Source organism: Spinacia oleracea, chromosome 4 (genome assembly GCF_020520425.1).
Source record: "Spinacia oleracea cultivar Varoflay chromosome 4, BTI_SOV_V1, whole genome shotgun sequence".
Lineage (NCBI taxonomy): Eukaryota > Viridiplantae > Streptophyta > Magnoliopsida > Caryophyllales > Amaranthaceae > Spinacia > Spinacia oleracea.
The window spans coordinates 183,505,208-183,524,406 of NC_079490.1; the positions used below are offsets into that span (position 1 = coordinate 183,505,208).

At 37.3% G+C, this 19,199-nt stretch overlaps 1 protein-coding gene across 3 annotated transcripts; it reads left to right on the plus strand.

Moving 5' to 3' along the window:
- Positions 1 to 646: 646 nt before the first annotated feature.
- Positions 647 to 17,233, plus strand: LOC110783767 (uncharacterized). 3 transcript variants are annotated; one of them, XR_008932573.1, is made up of 6 exons: positions 647 to 853; positions 951 to 1,166; positions 15,131 to 15,241; positions 16,034 to 16,108; positions 16,680 to 16,764; positions 16,847 to 17,233. XR_008932573.1 is itself a non-coding variant. In XM_056843191.1 (5 exons), the coding sequence occupies exons 1-4, from the start codon at positions 722 to 724 to the stop codon at positions 16,073 to 16,075; spliced, it is 501 nt and encodes a 166-aa protein (XP_056699169.1). In that variant the 5' UTR covers positions 647 to 721; the 3' UTR covers positions 16,076 to 16,108; positions 16,680 to 17,233. The 3 variants fall into 3 exon arrangements, 2 of the variants coding, with proteins under 2 accessions (XP_056699169.1, XP_021843830.1); XM_056843191.1 differs by having other exon boundaries at positions 16,680 to 17,233; XM_021988138.2 differs by lacking the exons at positions 16,680 to 16,764; positions 16,847 to 17,233 and adding an exon at positions 16,296 to 16,595 and having other exon boundaries at positions 648 to 853.
- The last annotated feature ends 1,966 nt before the right edge of the window (positions 17,234 to 19,199 follow it).

Below are 19,199 nucleotides of genomic sequence, written 5' to 3' on the forward strand. Positions count from 1 at the left end.
TTATTTAATGCCACATGGAAAATAAAGAATTCCAGTACAACTAATACATAAAATCATTCATATTTTAGTACGTGGAAGACATTTACAATGTGACAACCAAAATTCAACAAAAAATTTGAAAAAATGTTCAACTATCTTAAATTTGAAATCCTTATCTCTCCTTCGTAATTTATGAAAATTTATAATCTCTTTATTCTCTTCTTAATTCTTAGTTTCTTGCCGAGTTACAATTTTTCTTTGCTATCACCTATCAAACCTCCTTTTGTAACCGCCTTCTACCTGATAGTAGCGCTCTATTCACAGAGTCACAACCTCCCCAACTGCCTCATACCCGCTCCTTATCGTGATATATTGGCGCCGCCATAGCCTTTCACTCATTTTATAAACTTTGTACATCACTGAGTAGGAGAATGACCATAAGGCATTCTATAAAATCTCATATTATTTCATATTAAGATATAAATGATACAAATTTATTTTTTTTCTTATATTCGCATTCACTGATGCACTGCGTGCATATGAGACTAGTACTTCGTATATTAAAAATCTATTTATTTGCAATTGTTTCATATAATTTATAATATTAATCGATAACCGTTATTGAATTGGAATCGCCTATAAACACGAGGGTTAAACTTATGACTTACCAAACCATAATCACTTAACAAACTAACAATTACTTTAATCTATTTTCAGTTGGTGCAATAGAGCACTACAAAGAATGTGGGCGTCGAAGCTATGTCAATGGCAATGGAGGAGCATAGCCAAAGAAGCACTAGACCGCACCATAACCGTGGCTAAATTCCTCAGTCTCTTCCACATCACAGATACCTACATATTCTCTCCCACAATCGTACTTTTCTCTCTCCTCCTTTCTCCTCCTCTCAATTCCCTCAAATTAATCAAAACTTTATTGCTACTTCTGAATTTTTTGTAGTTTTAATTTACAGGTTTATGGCCCGAGTATGCTTCCGACTTTAAATGTTAGAGGAGATGTGTTGTTGATCGATAAATTGTCGCATCGATTTGGGAATTTGGGGTTAGGTGATATTGTCATTGTGCAATCGCCGAGCAACCCTAGACGGATTTTGACCAAACGTGTTTTGGGAATGGAGGGTGATGTTGTTTCCTATAATGCTCACACTGGGTTTGTCAAGACTTTGGTGGTGAGTTTTAGTGATTTTTGCATTGCCCGTTTCTGGTTTTGATTTTTGCATTGAAATTTGTTTGTTCAATTGGGAATTTGGATTAGATGAGCTGCTTTTGTTGTGGGTGCTTGGTTAAATCTGTGAAATGGATAATTTGTGGGGTGAAAAGTTGGTTGCTTGGTTTTTCAGAATTTTCCTGTTTTTAGGTGATGATGTTATTTTTATGTGAATTTAGGATTAGGAGGGGTGTATTTTGGTAGCTTGAATGACTGATTTGACAAATGGTATCATTTTTGCATCCTATCCCCATGTTAAGATAATGAGACATACCACTTAGTTGAGCTTATAGTATTGTAGTCTATTTCTATACCATCAGTCCTAGTGTACCAAACCTGGCATGATATTCAAGTTGACATTTTTTTTCATTACACACAATTGATGAGAAAGTGTAGGTAAGTAGGTTAGTATACGTAAACTGCAGATTTATGACCTACCACAAAGTGTGGTGGTGCTCCGGAGATCTTACTGTTCCGTTAGCTTTTGGAGAAAAAAAGTTACTTCGTATATTCTTTATCGGTTACAACTTACAAAAGTAGTCAATTAGTGATGTTATACGAAGTATATTAGTTTCAATAATAACCTATACTCTTCCTAATACCTAAGGTTATAACTTATAAGTGATAACATGATATCTTCAATAAACTCGTTGATTTGCTTCTCTACCTTCACCTTCTGGTCCTGTGCCAAATAATTGAACTCATGCAATCAGCACTTCAGCAGTTCAAGATATCACTATCAAACGAAAATGTGTTACCTTATCATAACTTATAACAACACCCATGGACTCTGGTTCTAGACCATCAAGTTTATCGTTCTTTGTTATCTTTTGAACTTCCTGTTTATCTGTTTTCAGCGTCTGCAATCAGTAAAAAGGGAGCAGTCACTTTGCAGACTAAAAATATTTTGCAAATATATACACTCAAGATACAACGTCATTATCCAATCCTAGTAAGGAAAAAAATAAAAGTTCCAACAGACCCAAACATTAAGTAATTTAGAATTGAACTTACTTCCGTTACGGAAGTGTCATCCGGGTAGAAGATGAACCTTTTATTGAGTATTTGGGGGAGAAAATTATCGAATAATTTGTTGTGGTGTGGAACTTTAAAGGGGCACATGTTTTTCTTGTTTAGTAATATTTATGAAGAAAAACCATTTGTAGCTTACGGCAGCAGTTAAGCTTTCGGATCCTATGCTAGAGGTCCCAAGTTCAAACTCAGTTACAGATAAAAAGAAAAGTAAATGGTAGAGATTGGAACAGGTGACGATTAGAGGTCTTGGCAAAAAGAGGAAGAAATTGAATGGCTGAGAATTATGACATGGTATGAAATTGAGTGGGGGGTTTTATGAGTTTGAATTGTTTATGAAATTGAATGGAGGGGAGGAACTGACGAAGAAAGGAATATGAATCCGGAAGGAGAAAAGTGAGCTGTTTCGGGGGAATATATGATAGTTTGATATCAATAATATTAATGAGCCGACAAAGTGTTGCTAGCTCAATTGGTTGGTTCAATTACGTATCAATTTTAAGTAAGAGGTCCTGAGAGTGAACCCTATAGATATAATTCTATTTTCCTCCTGAGAATAAGAGTGACTCAGTGACGTTGCCATCATCATGCATTCATGCCATGATATGCTAGTAGCAGTGATCTGAGGTGGCAAACTGGCAATATGTAATCATATCATGATTTAGAGAGAGGGTGACACGTGGCGGGATGACATGATATTTCCTTGAGTTTTAGGAACAGTATAGATGTCATAGACTAGGTTAAATGTGGCAAGAAAAAAGAGGTGGTGCTCAGTTCTGGCTATAATAAATTTTCTAGGTGGCCTTTATAAGGAAATTTTGTGTTTTACCACCTAAAAAATATCCGAATTTGTGTTTTACCACCTTTAAAAAAAAATCATTTTACCACCTTTTAACCGAAAAATCAACGGCACCGTTTGTGGCCTCCTTCTCATTCAATTTTTTACCTTCTTCTTAACTCCACTTCAATTCTCATCACCCATTTTTGCGCTTCAAATCTCCAAATTAATCAAATTACAAACTTATATTATACGACATGTTTAAAAACATCGTGGAATTTATGAGAGAAATGCTATACTAGCTGTTGAAGTGGACCCAATAACGATTCCGTTAACTTTGATGTTAAAAGGTGGTAAGACGGATTTTTTTTTAGGTGGTAAAATAAAAGTTTGAGATTTTTAGGCAGTAAAACACAAATTTGGATTTTTTTAGGTGGTAAAACACAAAAAATTTATAATGAGTATATTGATCCTCCATAGTTATCCATTCTTGCTACTTATTGTTATTATAATTTCCTGTAGACCGATATTTATAAGGACATAAGTACAAATTTAATCACGTTTTGAAGCGCATGAGTGATCTTGATGACATTGTTAATCAAAGAATTATGACATGTCTAAACATCCCTTCTGAAAGATTATTGGATAGAAGTTGGGTTAAGCACCCTAGGAGACAGTTTTGGTTCTTAAATCTTGAAACTTATAGTTTAAGCACCAAGTGCATAAGATAGGCTATTAATGCACTCCCCAATTAACAAATTCCATCTTCTTCCTCGTAATAATTTTGGAGATTCAACTTAAATCATGTTGATTAATGATTACTCCTTATTATTCTCAAGGTTTTTTTTTCCTTTTGGTTTCCACTGCCATCTTCACTCTTCTTTTTTTTCATTCAACTTAAAAAAAATCTCAAAGTAAACATAAAAAATAAAGAAAATAAAACAAGAATTAAAGTTCTTTAAAGAAAAGTTCAAAAATAAAAAGATTTCAAAAGGCAAACATAATAAATACTCCCTCTGTCTCGATTTACTTACACCATTTTCTTATCAAGCCGTCCCAAATTACTTGCACCATTTCTGTAAAAGGCATGAACTCACTATTTATGTATTGGGCCAATTCTCTCACTTACTTTGGGACCACTTTGCTTACTACTCCTTTTGTTCTTCCCGGTTTGAATCGAGGATGGGATTAAGAAAAGTGAATGTCTAGGAGAGAGAAAGTGTAAAAATAATTAGATTCTACCTTTTGCATTATTGATGGACTACTTTTTTTTTTGGTAGAAAGAGAACTAAAACTTAAATATCAGAGAGTTGCAGTACCATAGTACTGACATCCCTATTACACCCAAATTGACCATTGTTGAGGTCAGTGGCATTACAACCTTGTTCTCGGTTGCCCAAAGAAGCAGCAACAGTCATCAAGCTAGGAGTTTAATACAAACAGGAGGGAGGGGGGGACTGAATAACACATCTATGATTACAGACAAACAAATTCAGCCTTGCGTCCTTTGCCAAAATATCGGCCACTTTGTTAGTTGATCGTCCTTCATAAATCAAGGTTGCTCCGTCAGTAGCTCTAGCTTTGGCCCTGCACTCATCAACAAGAGTTTTTATCTTGAATTATAATTAGCACTTCCATTTATATCATTGCAAGCCTGTAAACAGTCAGAAGATACAAAACAATCTTTCCAATTGTTTTCCTCAATCCAAGAAAGGGCTTCTTTGGTTGCCATCAGCTCTGCCGAGAATGCATTGTGGGCAAAAGCAACCATTGATCTCCCCTCCACCCAATCGCCCTTATGGTTCCTAGCAACCACAGCAAATCCAGCTAAGGAGGAGGAGTTGATGAACGAGGCATCATAATTAAGCTTAAGAGTAGGAGGAGGAGGGGGGGACCAAGAGATGAGAGCGGGCTTTAATTCTTCAGACGGTTGATTTTGGGAGAAAAACCATTCCAAAGCAGCCCACGAGGCTTGTTTGATTGTGGAGGCAACAGGGATATTGTTTTGAGAGAAGTACCAAGCATTTCTACGCTTCCACAAGGTCCAAATGCCAAAAGCAAATAGAACGTTAGTGGGAGTAGGGTGTTGCACAACAGATTGGTTATGTAGAGAGTCCTTGATCCAAGTTCTAAAAGGGGTGTTGAGATAGATGTTGAACCCATCCCCCTCCCAGAATTCCTTAGCCCTAACACAAGTTCTGAAGATATGATCGTTATCCTCAACCAATTCGGGCAGAAAGCACAGTTCGGGTTCGAGTGAATTCTAATGCTTAGATTCTTATTGTTAGCAATTCTATCCCACCACAGTTGCCAAACGAAAATCCTCATTTTTGGATACCCCGGAATCTTCCAAACCCAATTCCAATCCTCCCCCAAGGGTGGCGAATTATTTTGATCATTATTGAATTCCCTAGCCAACCCCGAATTGAATTTGCCCTTGACTTGCCAGTCAGAAAATAACCTATCCCTACTACCAGAGAAATGAGTAGAACACAATTTCAGGCAAAGGTAGAGGGAAAGCTAAAAAAGATTGAAGTTGCTAGACAAAGAATCAATATCCCTGACCACTTTAACATTCTGCTCTTTTTGGATTGGGCCTATAATAATAGATCTCAACGACTTGTTTCCTACCCATTTATCCTCCCACAGGTTGATCGAGGCTCCGTTACCTACTTCCCACGCAAGACTATTCTTATACAACTCCCACCCTTTACCAATTGCTTTCTAAATTTGAGATCCTGTGGAAAAATTAGAGGGCATAGGTTTGTTGCCTATGTATTTATCATGAAGAGGCAATGGTATCCTTATTCTCCAAGTTCCAACACAACTTTGCGAGAGCAATGTTATTCACCTCTTTACCGGTCGAAAAACCCAATCCCCCTAAATCTTTCGGCCTACACAAACTCTTCCAGGCAACCCGAAACATTTTTCTCTTCCCCCCATTCCCACCCCAAAAAAAGTTTAAACACACAGAGTCAATTTTTTCAAGGATTGCGGCAGGACAATGGATTTCTTGCATGTAGTATCTAGGAATAGCCATGATGGAAGAATGGATTAGGAGTGCTCTACCGGCCTTGGAGAGAGAGTTAGACTTCCAAGAAGCCAGTTTAGCACTCAACTTATCAATGATGAGGGAAAGATTAGCTCTTGAAGGCTTGCGAGTTTGCAGCGGGAATCCTAGGTAAGTACCCAAAGAAGTGGAATTTTTTATTTGGAGTTGCTGTTCGAAGTCATCAATCATGTCTATGCTTGTATTTTTTGGAGAAAACCATGGAACTCTTATCCGGGTTCGCCTTTTGACCGGACATGGAAAAGAAGGAATTTAGGCAGGATTGAATGGCGTCTAGGGTACTATGGTTTGCTTCCCCAAATAGCATCACATCATCTGCAAAAAGAAGGTGAGAAATCTCTGCCTTTCCCCTCTCGCCTTGAAAGGGGTCCACTGATTTTGAATGCAACAAGAATGAACTTTTCAGGACAAGAATTCCATGCACAAAATGAATAAGTACGGAGACAGAGGGTCTCCTTGACGAATTCCTCTAGAAGGCTTGAAGGACTTAGAGGGGTTGCCATTTATAAGGATTGAGGAAGACCCTGACGAAACACAACTCATGATGAGGGAAATAGTATCCTGATCGAAGTTGAAGAATTGAAGACACAGTTGGATGAAAGGCCACTCCAACCTGTCATAAGCTTTTTCAAGATCTAGCTTTATAGCAAAGAAATCTTTCTTGCCTTTCTTTTTTTTCATGGAATGGAGAATCTGTGAAGCAACTATAAAGTTAGTATCACACCTCCTACCCGGAATAAAACTTTGTTGATATGGGGAGATGATTAACTGAAGATGGGGTTTGATTCTCTGGACTAGAATTTTTGTGACAACTTTATAGCAAGTATTAATAAGACTAATAGGTCTAAAATTTGTAATCTTCACATTTTGGGAGATTTTTGGAATTAGGACAATGGCTGCTTTGTTCATCGAGTCTGGGACACACTTATTTTGTAAGATGAGTTGAATCTGAGAAAGGAAGTCACTAGCAATAATTTCCCAAAATTTCTGAAACATAATAGCATGGCGTGGCGCTTTGGAAGACCTAATTGAGAACAATGCTTCCTTGATTTCCAAAAGAGAAGGGATGTGTGAGCACTTGATCCTGTTTTCAGAAGTGAAAGATTCTTCTATAACACATTGACCAGAGGTAAACATTTGTGTGAAGAAAGATAGGATATGGGCCTCGATATCCTCTTTGGTTCGCAATTCTTGGCCCATATTATTTTTTAGGAAAAGAATACTATTGGCTTTACGATGCAGAACGGTGGACAGGTGAAAAAAATTTGTGTTTCTATCTCCCAATAACAACCAATCTGATCTGGCTCTCGAAGCCCAAAATTCTTCTTCTCTATCTAGAAATGATTTCCAGTTCTTTGTTAAGGGAAACTTCAAGGTCAAACAAAAAGTTGCAACTCAGCTGATTGTGCCCCTTTGATTCTAGCCAGAAGCTTCTTTTTTAAAAAAAAATATCTCCAAAATTGGCAGCCGCCCACCCCTTAAGCTCACCAGCCATAAAACCTAGTTTTCGTGATAAATCCCCAACAAACGACTCCCACGCCCCTGCAAACCACTCCTGAAGAGATGGATCCGAGAACCACATGTTTTCAAACTTAAATGACTTGGGCCGAACATTCTGATTGACTTTGGTCGAAGCCAGAAGCAAAGGGTTATGATCAGAAGACATTCTCGGGAGATTAGACACAACGGCTAATGGGTTTTTTAGGATCCAGGACGGCGAAGCCCACACTCTATCTAGTCTCTCGAATAAGGGGTACCCTTTTCTCTTATTGAACCAAGTATATTTACTCCCCTCTGCTCCTAGATCGATCAAGTCACACACATTCATACACTCCCGGTAGGCTCGCGTTTTGTATTCTTTGGGTGGATTCCCTCCCCATTTTTCATTAGTGGCAGTAATTTCATTGAAATCCCCCAACATTACCCAAGGCATAGAAACTGTAGCACTAAAACATTTTAATGATTCTCACAATTCAAGTCTACCTTTGAATTTGGTAGGAGTATAAACAGCAGATAAACAAAATGGGGTTTCGTTTTGTACCTGAATTATTGCGTGAAGTGCCCTCGGCTCCTTGGAGACTATGTTCTGGGCAATCGAATTCCCGTTCCACAGAATCAAGATGCCGTCGGTACGACCTACAGGATCCACGGTCTCAAAAGAATCATATGGCAGCCCAGCGACAATCCCTTTCGCTCCTTCCCTCGGAACTTTGGTTTCGGTTAGGATGATGATGTCAGGGTTATGGTCTCTAATCAACTAGTTGATGTTTCTCTTGAAGCCCTTCCCGGCAATTCCTCTAGCGTTCCAAAGTAGCATCATCATGTCTGATTTGATTAATGGTATTCTCGAGATCTCTGCAGCTATCCCCCCGGGAGTCTGACTCGACAGTTCTACATACTCTTGGGCAATTCAGCTGAATATTTCCCTTTACGTTTGTCTTGATTTTTACTCCTGAGATTGTGTCCACGAACATATCCGCCCCATGGCCTCTTGGCCTTTCCCCAAGCACACTTCAGATCCAACTGATGGTATGGCTCTTCTAGTTTCATGAGTTTGAGGTTGTCTGTCCCGCTTCCGGCCCGGGCCGTCAACCATTTCTTTGTAATTGAGAGGAGCTTTCTTTCTTGTGGTAACACCGGAGCCGGGTCTGCTAAGAATTGGAGTTGCCATGGAAGTACTTGCTGATCGTTGTTGGCCTTGAGGCGTTGCATCCACCATTTCAGCAGAATCCCGATGGAAGGGGATAGGGCTAGCACATCTGTCAGGGTCGGAATATGGGCCGGAATTACTATTCCCGGTTGGTCTGGGTCTATCATGGAGAAGATTTTGAACAGTTGTGGGGTAAATTCCAGCTTGAGAATAAGGTCCCTGATCACCCATTTGGAGATCCCTATCCATTTGTCTTTGAAAAGAGTTTCCACATAGAAGCTGGTTTGGTTTGTCCACACTTCTGGGTAGGTGAGTGATGGGGGGGTTAGGTTGAGAAACTTCGGCAAGCTGATGGGATGATCTGGATCTGGGATGGAAATTTGGTAGGAGGGATATGGAAAAAGTAAATGGGTTTTTAATCAAAGAAGGTGAGGGATGGTAAACTAGGTCCAATTTGGGTAGTTGAATTTCTTTGGAAGCCGGGATGATGCCAGGTGGGTGGTGTAGATGAGATATAGCAAAAGAAGGGATAGGATTAGAAAGGTTAGGCAGTAGGTCCTGTTTGGCAGGCCATGTTTCGCAAGGAGAGTCCCCCTCCTCATTAAAAACAAAAAATCTATTTCCCAAAGTAGTTGACAACTGAGTTTCTGAAAAAACAACTTTTTCTTTTTGGATACAATTGCTTCAGCGGGAGCTGCTATCGTTGGGTAAAGGCCGACCGTTTCTTTTCACCACTTCCCTCCATTCCCCTGTTTTGGTGGTGACCTTGCTGTTGGATGTTCGACTCCCGTTACTGTAATCCGATGTACCTGACTTTACCCTCTTGATTTTACTTTCAAATGGCTTCCGTATTATCTGACCCGAGGATGACGTTTCTTTTTTCTCTGAGGAGCAGGCTTCCTTATGATGGCCTATAGAGTTGCAGTTTGCACAAAATTCCGGCCAGTCTTTAAACACGAGAGTTTGTTTAACTTACCCTAGTCAGATGATTTCTTTCTTTTGCTTTGTGATATTTACCAACACCAAAATTCTGGCAAATCTGACTCTGTTCGGCACCGCTGGCGAGTTGTCTGTTTTAATGAAGGAACCAATCGAATTTCCAATTTGGGTAAGCATCTGAACGTTGTGGAACTCGATAGGCAACTCCGGTAACTCTACCCACACCGGGTAGTGAACAATACTAGATTGCTACGGTTTAAACCCCGGGTACCGGTTCATAACAGAGAGAAAAACTCTAAAAACCAAGGGCCTTTTTCCAAAATTCTGACAAAGTCTTCCTTGAATTCAAAGGAAGAAAGGAAGTACCCTTTTCTCGTGGGAATTGTCCTCAAAGGCCCTATAGGTTTCCAAATTTTTAATAATGAGGAGGAAACATAGTCTGAGGAAAAAGACCGACCACATGGTTTAACAATCACATCCCACGCCCATGGAGAGCAGAGTTTAGAATAAGTGTCGCTTGCAATTTGGGAGGAAAGATTGGGTCGTCTCATCGAATTCTGGGGGTGGGGTTGTGGAAGCAGGGACTTGGCCTGAAAACGTTGCGGCGGAGGAAAGGATTTTGTTGAATGAGGCGGTGGACTGGTTGGTGATCCGATGAGGAGGGTTGCTAAGCTGCCTTGATGATTCAATTGGAGACGGATCCTGTAGCTGATCGGAAAGGGTACTTACACAAACAGAAAATGGAAGGGGAGGGGGAGGGGTTTGGAGGGCGAGGGGAAGGGGTCATTTTTCGGTTGTGGTTAAGTTTTTTCCTTCTACTTGCACAAAAAATAAGGTGGGTTGGGAAATTGAGGGATAAATTGGGTGAAGAAACTATAAAATAAGTATATGTGGGGTAAGTTAGTGAATAAAGAAGGGATATGTGGGTAGTATAAGTTTTAAAAGAGGGTATTTTGAAGATGTTTGCGTTACAAGTGAAGTTGCACCATAACAAATAAAAATAATTCGACACTTTTACAACTAAAATAATAATAAAAGGCTTCTCAAAGTAAACATAAAAAATAAAGAAAAAATAATAAGAATTAAAGTTCTTTAAAAATAAAAAAGAATTGAAAAGACAAATATAATAAAAGGCATGAACTCACTATTTATTTATTATTTCTCTCCCTTACTTTTTGACCACTTTACTTACTACCCCCTCCGTTCCCTTTTGTTCTTCCTAGTTGGAATCGAGGAGGGGATTAAGAAAAGTGAATGTTCTAAGCAATGGCGGATCTATTAAAGGGCTGGCGGGGAACATGCCACCCCTCCATTAAAAAAAAGTGTTAGATTTTACCCGAAAAAGCTGCTTATGTAATATAAGTAAAATAGTTTACATGTAAGTATAAAAAATGAGCATCTGCTTCAGTGGGTGGGAAGTTAAATTAGTGCGTGTAGAGTTCATTGGTCAGGAGTTCGAGCCTTTGTGAAGAATTTTGTTTTGCAATATTTTTTTTTCAATTTCAGTATATTACGTCGCTACATATTAACATTTGAACTGCAACATACAAGTACTGGTTATTATTTGGATTTTTTATCTTTTATTTTTTGTTTATATCAAATTTAACTATTTAAGTAATTCTTCTTTACTACGTACATTATATTTTTATTTATCTTTTTTTTTCTCAATTTTTATTGTTCTTTTTTCTCCATTGTACCTTTGTATTTGTTTGATTGCATTTAAAATCTTCCACTACAGAAAAATCTTGATTTTTTAAAAGTATAATAGAACTTGTTAATATTGGGTTGACGACAAGGATAAAAATGATTAACTTTTACAACTACAAGGGTATAATGCGTAAAATTTAAAATGTTTGGTTACAATGTATAAATCAGTGAATTATAGTTGTACAGTGTAGAAATCGTTGTTCTTTTTCTAAAAATTCCAAAAGATAAATACCTTGCTATAATTGAACTACAATATACGCCGTAGTTGTTTTTATATTTTATTATTATTCGCATCAACTTTAAGTACGCCGTACTTGTTTTGATATTTTATTATTATTTGCATCAACTTTACATTCAAGTCTTGTTCCTATTATTTATTATATAACCTGAATTCAAGTCAACAACGTTAATCTTTCCTTCATAATATAATATTGAAGTATTTTTTATGGATCTTTAATAATAGGAAAAATTACTTTTAATAATCCAACCTTTGGACGAGTTTCCGTTATAAATCCAAGCTTTGGATTATTATCTAATAATCCAACCTTTGTACCCTATAGACTTTTATTGCACCAATATGACCTAGAACCGGTTGAGAAGGTCAACTTTTACTGTCTTCTACGGAGTATGTATCAGTTGAGCTCGCTTCTACATTTCACTATTTCAGTCATGGACTCATGGAAGAATACCATCATTTTCGCCCCTTTATACATTAACCACACCCAAAAATCTCCCACAAAATACCATAATTCAATGACCATTACCATCGCAACAAGTACCCAGACTACACCCATCACCCTCGCATATCCCCTCTCTTTCTCTCTTGTTCCCCTGCTTTTCTCTCTCCTCCGCAACACCGTAGCCCCCCCTATGAGCAGCCTCGTCCCCCCCTCCCAGCTACCACCAGCCTTATCAGAAAAGCTACCCCGCCTCCATGAATCATAGACCTGACCATGGAAGTTGCAGAGAGAGAAATTGAGAAGCCGTTAATGGCGACAACGACGATGACACACAAGAGTTCATAAGATTTTAACTTTTTGCAAATCTAGATGAAGAAGCATCAAAAGCCCAGAAAATCTGAAGAAGCAAAAGGGTGTATTGGGATTTAATTTGTTTCGATTTTGATTTTGATTTTGATATTTTTTTTTGAGGGGAAATTTTGATTTTGATTTGGATGAATAATGTTTGAGTGATTTTGATTGATACCAAATGCCTGGAGTTTAATTTCATTCACAAATTAGCAAATTTCGAGTATTTACTTTGATTTTGTTTATATTGATTTTGATATGGATGAATAGAGTTTGAGTTATTTTAAAGGTGGAGGGAGGAAGGACGAAGGACGGAGGAGGAAGGAAAGAAAAATAAAGATTTTTTTTTTGTTTAATATGCAAATTATAGCGAATGGTTATTATGACACGTGGGTAGGTTACATGCTATATCAGGTTAATGACCGGTAGGGTGCAATAAAAGTTAATGGGGTGCAAAGGTTGGATTATTAACGGAAAATCGTTGAAAGGTTGGATTATTTAAAGTAATTTTTCCTTAATAATATCATATGTTTGCTTCAGCCTTGTTTACTTTTGTATTTGGTTAGTTGATTGGTGCCCCCCCTCACTAGAAGTCCTGGATCCGCCATTGATTCTAAAGGTGACTTTATCCCTCAAACTCAATCTCAATCTTCAGACTCTGCCAGCTTTCTACTAATTTTTACCTACTTTTTCATTATTCAGACTCACACAAGACTCTCCCTATTTTTACATATAGACTCACCTAAACTCCTAAAATACGGAGTAATATTTTATGATTGTGTATCTATTTGAAATGATGTTTTTTCTTATATACAATAAAGTAATTATAATTCGGAAAAATGAAAATAAAAATAAAATATTAATTTGGAAATTGGCATATATTCCGTAGAAATTAGAAACATTAATACAACACAATAAATAAAAAAGATCTAGAACATGAATTTTAAGGCAAATAAACCAATTAATACATAAAGCATCAATAATTTAGTTAACATCTCCTCCAAAACGTAACCAAATGTGTTCCCTCAAGTCATATTGAACTTGATGACATGAGTTCGACTACGAATTCGGAAGTGCAACAAAAATAATATAGCCGTTGAAGTGCAAGTGCAGCTAATATAAATAAAGTATTTTTAAGGGGTAGAAAAAATAATCAAGTTTTATGATGTAGCATGATTTGATTTGGTGGGAGGAAAAAGTGGAGCCTTGAGTGAGTGTGGGATTTTCAAACCCGCTTCCAGACTTAGTCTTTTATAACATTATCCCAGGCTCCAGAGTCCAGACTCCCCATCAGACTAGGGATAAACTCATCCTAAGAGAGAGAAAGTGTAAAAGTAATTAGATTCTACTTTGCATTAATGATGGACTACTAATTTGCACAAACAATAAGGTGGATGGGGAAATTGAGGGATAAAGTGGGTGAAGAAACTATAAATTAAGTATACGTGGGGTAAGTTAGGGAATAAAGAAGGATAATGTGGGTAGTATAAGTTTGAAAAAAGGGCATTTTGAAGATGATTGCGTTACAAATGAAGTTATCCATGCAAAGCTAGATAGTGCTTCAAGTGAAGAGAGTAGATGAGGGAGCATCATGAATACGTAAATAGTGGAAATGAAAGATAAATATTGTTGATAAGAGGCATGGGTAGCTTTAGAGGATTGAGTGTTCACCATATTCCTCTGGTTTCTGGATCCAGTGTCGTATCCCCCATGGCTCCCATCCCCTTTTGCAATTATGCAGAGAGGACAATATGTATGGCCCCTCATGTACCTTTAAAGAAATAAGTCTCTTTGTTGGAAAGGTGTGACTTGTAAGGCAAAGAAAAGCAAGGGTATGTGAGGATAGTCTTTCGTAACTTAGATTTGTAGGATAGGATCAATGAGGATGTTCGGTGGGAATATTTTTCTCAAAAATTTGCACCTTCTTCCTTGAAAAACACATTATGATGACCACTTTGTTTTGGGTAGTTTAGGTCCTTTTATCTCTTTATTAATTATCATGTTTGTCATCATTATATGTTTTTTTTCCTACTTTTCATTCTCGTGGATTCACGATTTTGTTCTCTGACGGGTATTTACAAGAGCAAGTGCTCCACATACTGTATTCAAACCTCTTGTCCACCAAATTGAAGATTGATCAATTTGATTACAAATAAACTTACACTTGAGTTTTATAATACAGAGCATAAACAAACTGTTCTCTAGCTCTTTTTAAGCACAAGAAATATCTAGCTTAGTTCCATTTTCCTTTATCGTCAAATGGGTCTTTACAGACTGAATATCAAGGTGGATTTAAATCAATTCCTGTTTTGTCCACCATGTCCGTTGGAGGAGCCTTGTCTGTTTTTTGCAGGCAAAGCATAATGTGGTTGTGGTAGTTGCCGTCTTTGTGGTGATGCTAGTTGCTGTCTTTGTTGCTGGCCTGAACACTATTTTCTTATTTCTTAATGAACAAAGACAAATGAAAAGTATTATTGAATAATTATCAGCCTTTTAATTGCCCACCCCCCCCCCCCCCCCCCCCCAAAAAAAAAAAGTGAAATAATCAGCCTTCTCTCCTGTCTTTCGGGTTTTCCTTCCAATTTTGCACAATGGGACAGAGAAAATAATACATTTTAACTTTCTAGGAAAATCTCATTTTTCCAAGAGCAGTAATGTACTAATGTCAGTAAACCTTGACTATTTTCATTTGATTTTTCTTCTAATCTTCAAAATCAAACAGGTGCCTAAAGGACATGTTTGGATTCAGGGAGACAACTTGTATGCATCAAATGATTCCCGGCATTTTGGAGCAGTTCCTTATGGTCTTATCCAAGGCAAAGCATTTTGTCGGGTATGTTTATCGGTTTATCCTAGTCTCGGTTTTAGGTTCACTCTTGTGGCCTTAGTGGGTTCTTCTGGTTACATGGTGCAAATCTACCGTGATGATACAATTGTTGCATTTTGGTTATAAATCTCACACACATTAACAATAACTTCGTTGTTGGTTTTCCTTTCTTTTGGGGGAAAATTTGGCCGTGGCCGGTGTTGTTTCTTCATACCTGCAATCTTTTTAATGGCTCTTTCTAAAATATCGGATACACATGAAGTTCATTCTAATTGAACAAGTTGTATAGTACTAAATACCGTATGGTTGAAAAAATGACAGATAGTGTTCCTGGAATCAGATTTTGATGTTTTTTATTTGATTTTATTTTACTTTACAAAAGAAATCTGTTTAAGATCAGTGAATTTTCGGGTCAGTGTGATTACCAATTTAGCACAACTTCTGTTAATAAATAATACTTCGATGTTTGGCATACGAAGGTAGATAATGATGTTGATGGTATGTAGCGTCATTCTTATTTAAGTTGAGATTCTGTAAACTGTTATAGATTTGTCTTTGCACTCCGGATCACTGAGAACTTATGTAAAGGGCTGATTTGTCTAAATATGGTTTACTTTCTGCCCAAACCCTCCACCTCCCGTACCTAAAACTAAATGAAAAGAAATATCTGAGCAAATCTACAGTCTTTTAGTTTTCTCATGTGCCAATTTTATACTCCGTAGTAATTACTTGTAGTATTTGGCATACTGTGCATTGATACATTTGTTATTGTTGATATAATTATATGAATTTCCACAGATATGGCCTTTTGCTGAGATCGGATTTTTGGGGTCGGTATAAATATCGAGACGAATGGCTGAATTGGGACGTAAGGTACACTTTAACCATTTTCTCCTAGACATTTTTCCATTTGCAGTTGTCATTGCATTAATAAACTAATCTCAGAGAGGTATTTGAGATTGAGATGTCCTTTTGGTGAATGTAAATCCTTATGACCTTATCATCCTGTTGAATCCATCTAATTAATCTTCTGTTGTGTGCCACCGTTGAGGTGCTCCAGACTTATACCCGTTTCACGAGTGATGAATTGACTCGAACACATTGTCCACTTATGATTCTCTAATTTCGGGGTTTCTTCAATCTTATGCATGAAGGTTCCCCTCGGTAGTTATGATCAATGGAACTCCTCTTGGTTCTACTTTTGGATTTGATTATTGTTGGTTGTCAAAACAATAGTTCCCGACTCTCCCCTCGTAAGCTGGCTATTTGTTGAAATTGTTGTATAATTTGGATTGATTTATTTAGTTTATGATAAGTGTACAGATGAGTAGTTAGGTTAATATATAATGAAGTTTTGCAAGAGATGTCTTATTATTTACGCCGTATTATTCTTGTTATTGGTTGCATAATCAGAAAAACTGTAATAATATTTGTCATGGATTAGAATGTCTAGCTTTGGATACTTGGAAATTGGGGCATATAGTATCAGTTTTACCAAGGACATGGCATCGGCTTCTCACGGTTCTCAGGTGCATTCATTTTTGGTTGGATTAATTATCAAAAGACCAGCAGTGAGTTGCCAAACACTGACATGGATTAATTGATATGCAGTATTACCATGAATTACCCTCTTTCTGTTCCCTTCCTCTCCTCTCACAGCCACCACCACCACCACCACGCTCAGATTCATGCTGTAACCATCCAGCCTCCACCAGAGCTGCCAGTGCACGCTGTAACCATCCAGCCTCCACCACAGCTGCCAGTGCCCACCAAACGGAATACGACGGGGTGGTGAGGGCCGTGCCTTGCGTAGAGGTGTCTGCATCCTCGCGGAAACCGTCATCTTTCGGTGGTTTAAAGTAATCTTAGTAAGCAGCTGTATTGTAAGTGCTGCTCAGTGGTTGTGACTCGTGAGATCCAGAATTTTTTATTATACGGAGTAGTGTAAAACAATGGTTAACATTTATTTTATTCAATTAAATTTGGATCATAATTATACTCATCACACCTAACGAGTAGCGAGTACAAATCAAAATTCACATCCGTCCAAAATGGTGTAAAACATATTAGGTGTACTCGGGTGTATCGTGTACTCTCTTATATTTTCTTTTTACATGTGAGGAGAAAATGTGTGAGAAACCACCAATAAGCATTAAAATACCATTGGGTCACCTAATAATTTTCAAAAATTAGTGTGTAGCCCGGGCGATGCCCCGGTTGCTACTTTGAATAATTAAAATTTGATTTTTTTTCAACTCAATATTTGACTAAGATACGTGTAGACCATAAAAGTGAAAAGATTCATTAAGTTCATCAATTACACATGTTCATTACCCGCACCATGCAAAGTAATTTTCCTAATGTTTTAATTGTTTAATTCACGGTTTTCCTAATATTGTAATATAGTCCATACGAAAGAAGAAGTAACATAAAAATTTAGTTGTTTTAGACTTCATGTTAACATGTATTATAAATTAACGTGCATGGATAAACAACAATTAGTGGTTGGTTAAGATGGTAATGAGAGTTATTCTCCAAACTTGAGGTCTTGTGTTCGAACCTTATTATATGACACATAAACATTTTTCATTTTTCGCAACGTCTTTTAATATATTAGTATAGATGGTGGAGTATAACATAGATTCATACATGCTCTACCACCCAAATAGATCTAATAATTGCTTGTTGGTTCAGTGGTGATTGAGGCTGAACTTGGTAGGGAGTACCCGCGTTCGATCCCCCGCAACAACAATTGGGATGGGACTGGAACCTAACCGCCCAGAACTCGCCCTTAATCCGAATTAGCCCTAAAGGTGAACAGGGTGCTAACACCAAAAAAAAAAAAAAGTAGATCTCCTATATACCCCTTATCATTCATTTACTCCCGCCTATTGTCTACCTGGGGGATCAGTTATAGGTGTACGAAAATATTTTTTCCAGTTCTTTTTTAGGCACAATTTCAAATATTTTAATATTTTCATTACTGGATAAAATATTCATTAATACGAATCTAATAAAACTATACATGATTGTTTTTTCTTAAATATAAATCAAAAAAGAAAAAAAAAAGTCAAATAAATTTGTGTGATTATTGTCAAAAATTATATTGTGTCATCTAATAAAGACTCAGAAAAAGTAGTTAGATACAAAGTGAGGATAAGATGGCGGGTGGATGGATGTGGGGGGAGTATGTTTTCAAAATCACAGAAAAAATAGTTAGATACAAAGTGAGGATAAGATGGCGGGTGGATGGATGTGGGGGGAGTATGTTTTCAAAATCACATATCCGCTACTCAAGTTGGTATGACGTTTGATATTAATACGACCAAACCTGTCTACTATACACCAGTATCGTACCATACTACCATACACCTCTAAATGAAGTGGGTACACTGAATGAAATCCACGGAATTGTATGCATTTATCATCCATAGTTGTAACTTGGAAATTACAATACCACTAACATTTATCCCCATTGTTTGGAAATTTTGTCAAACTAGGTGTCGGTGCGCGGATCTCCTCCAAGAGGGACGATGAATTTTGTTTTTGGAAAAGGGAGTGTCAGGCTATTGCTAGCAATGTATATGCCTAATTGATGGGGAAACTCGATCTTATAGTACATAATGTCAGCAATTATATAAAAGTGAAAGTGTATTACATGTTTAACATTAAATTGTACTAAAATCAATAGTTAAGAGCTCGTTCGGTATCATTATCAGTTTTCAATTTTTGGATTTTTGGTTTTGTAAGTCATATGATCTAGATTAAATAATGAACTAAAAAATAATTTTACTCATAGTAATCATGTTGATTTTGAAAACTGACAACAAAAAACTGGAAACTGCTTTTTGTGGTTTTCATATTTTAGTTTTTAGTTTTGTAAAAAACAGAAAATTGAAAACAAAAAACGATACCAAACAGGCCTAATAAAATTGTATTTATGAAGTTTGCACTTTTTATTTGT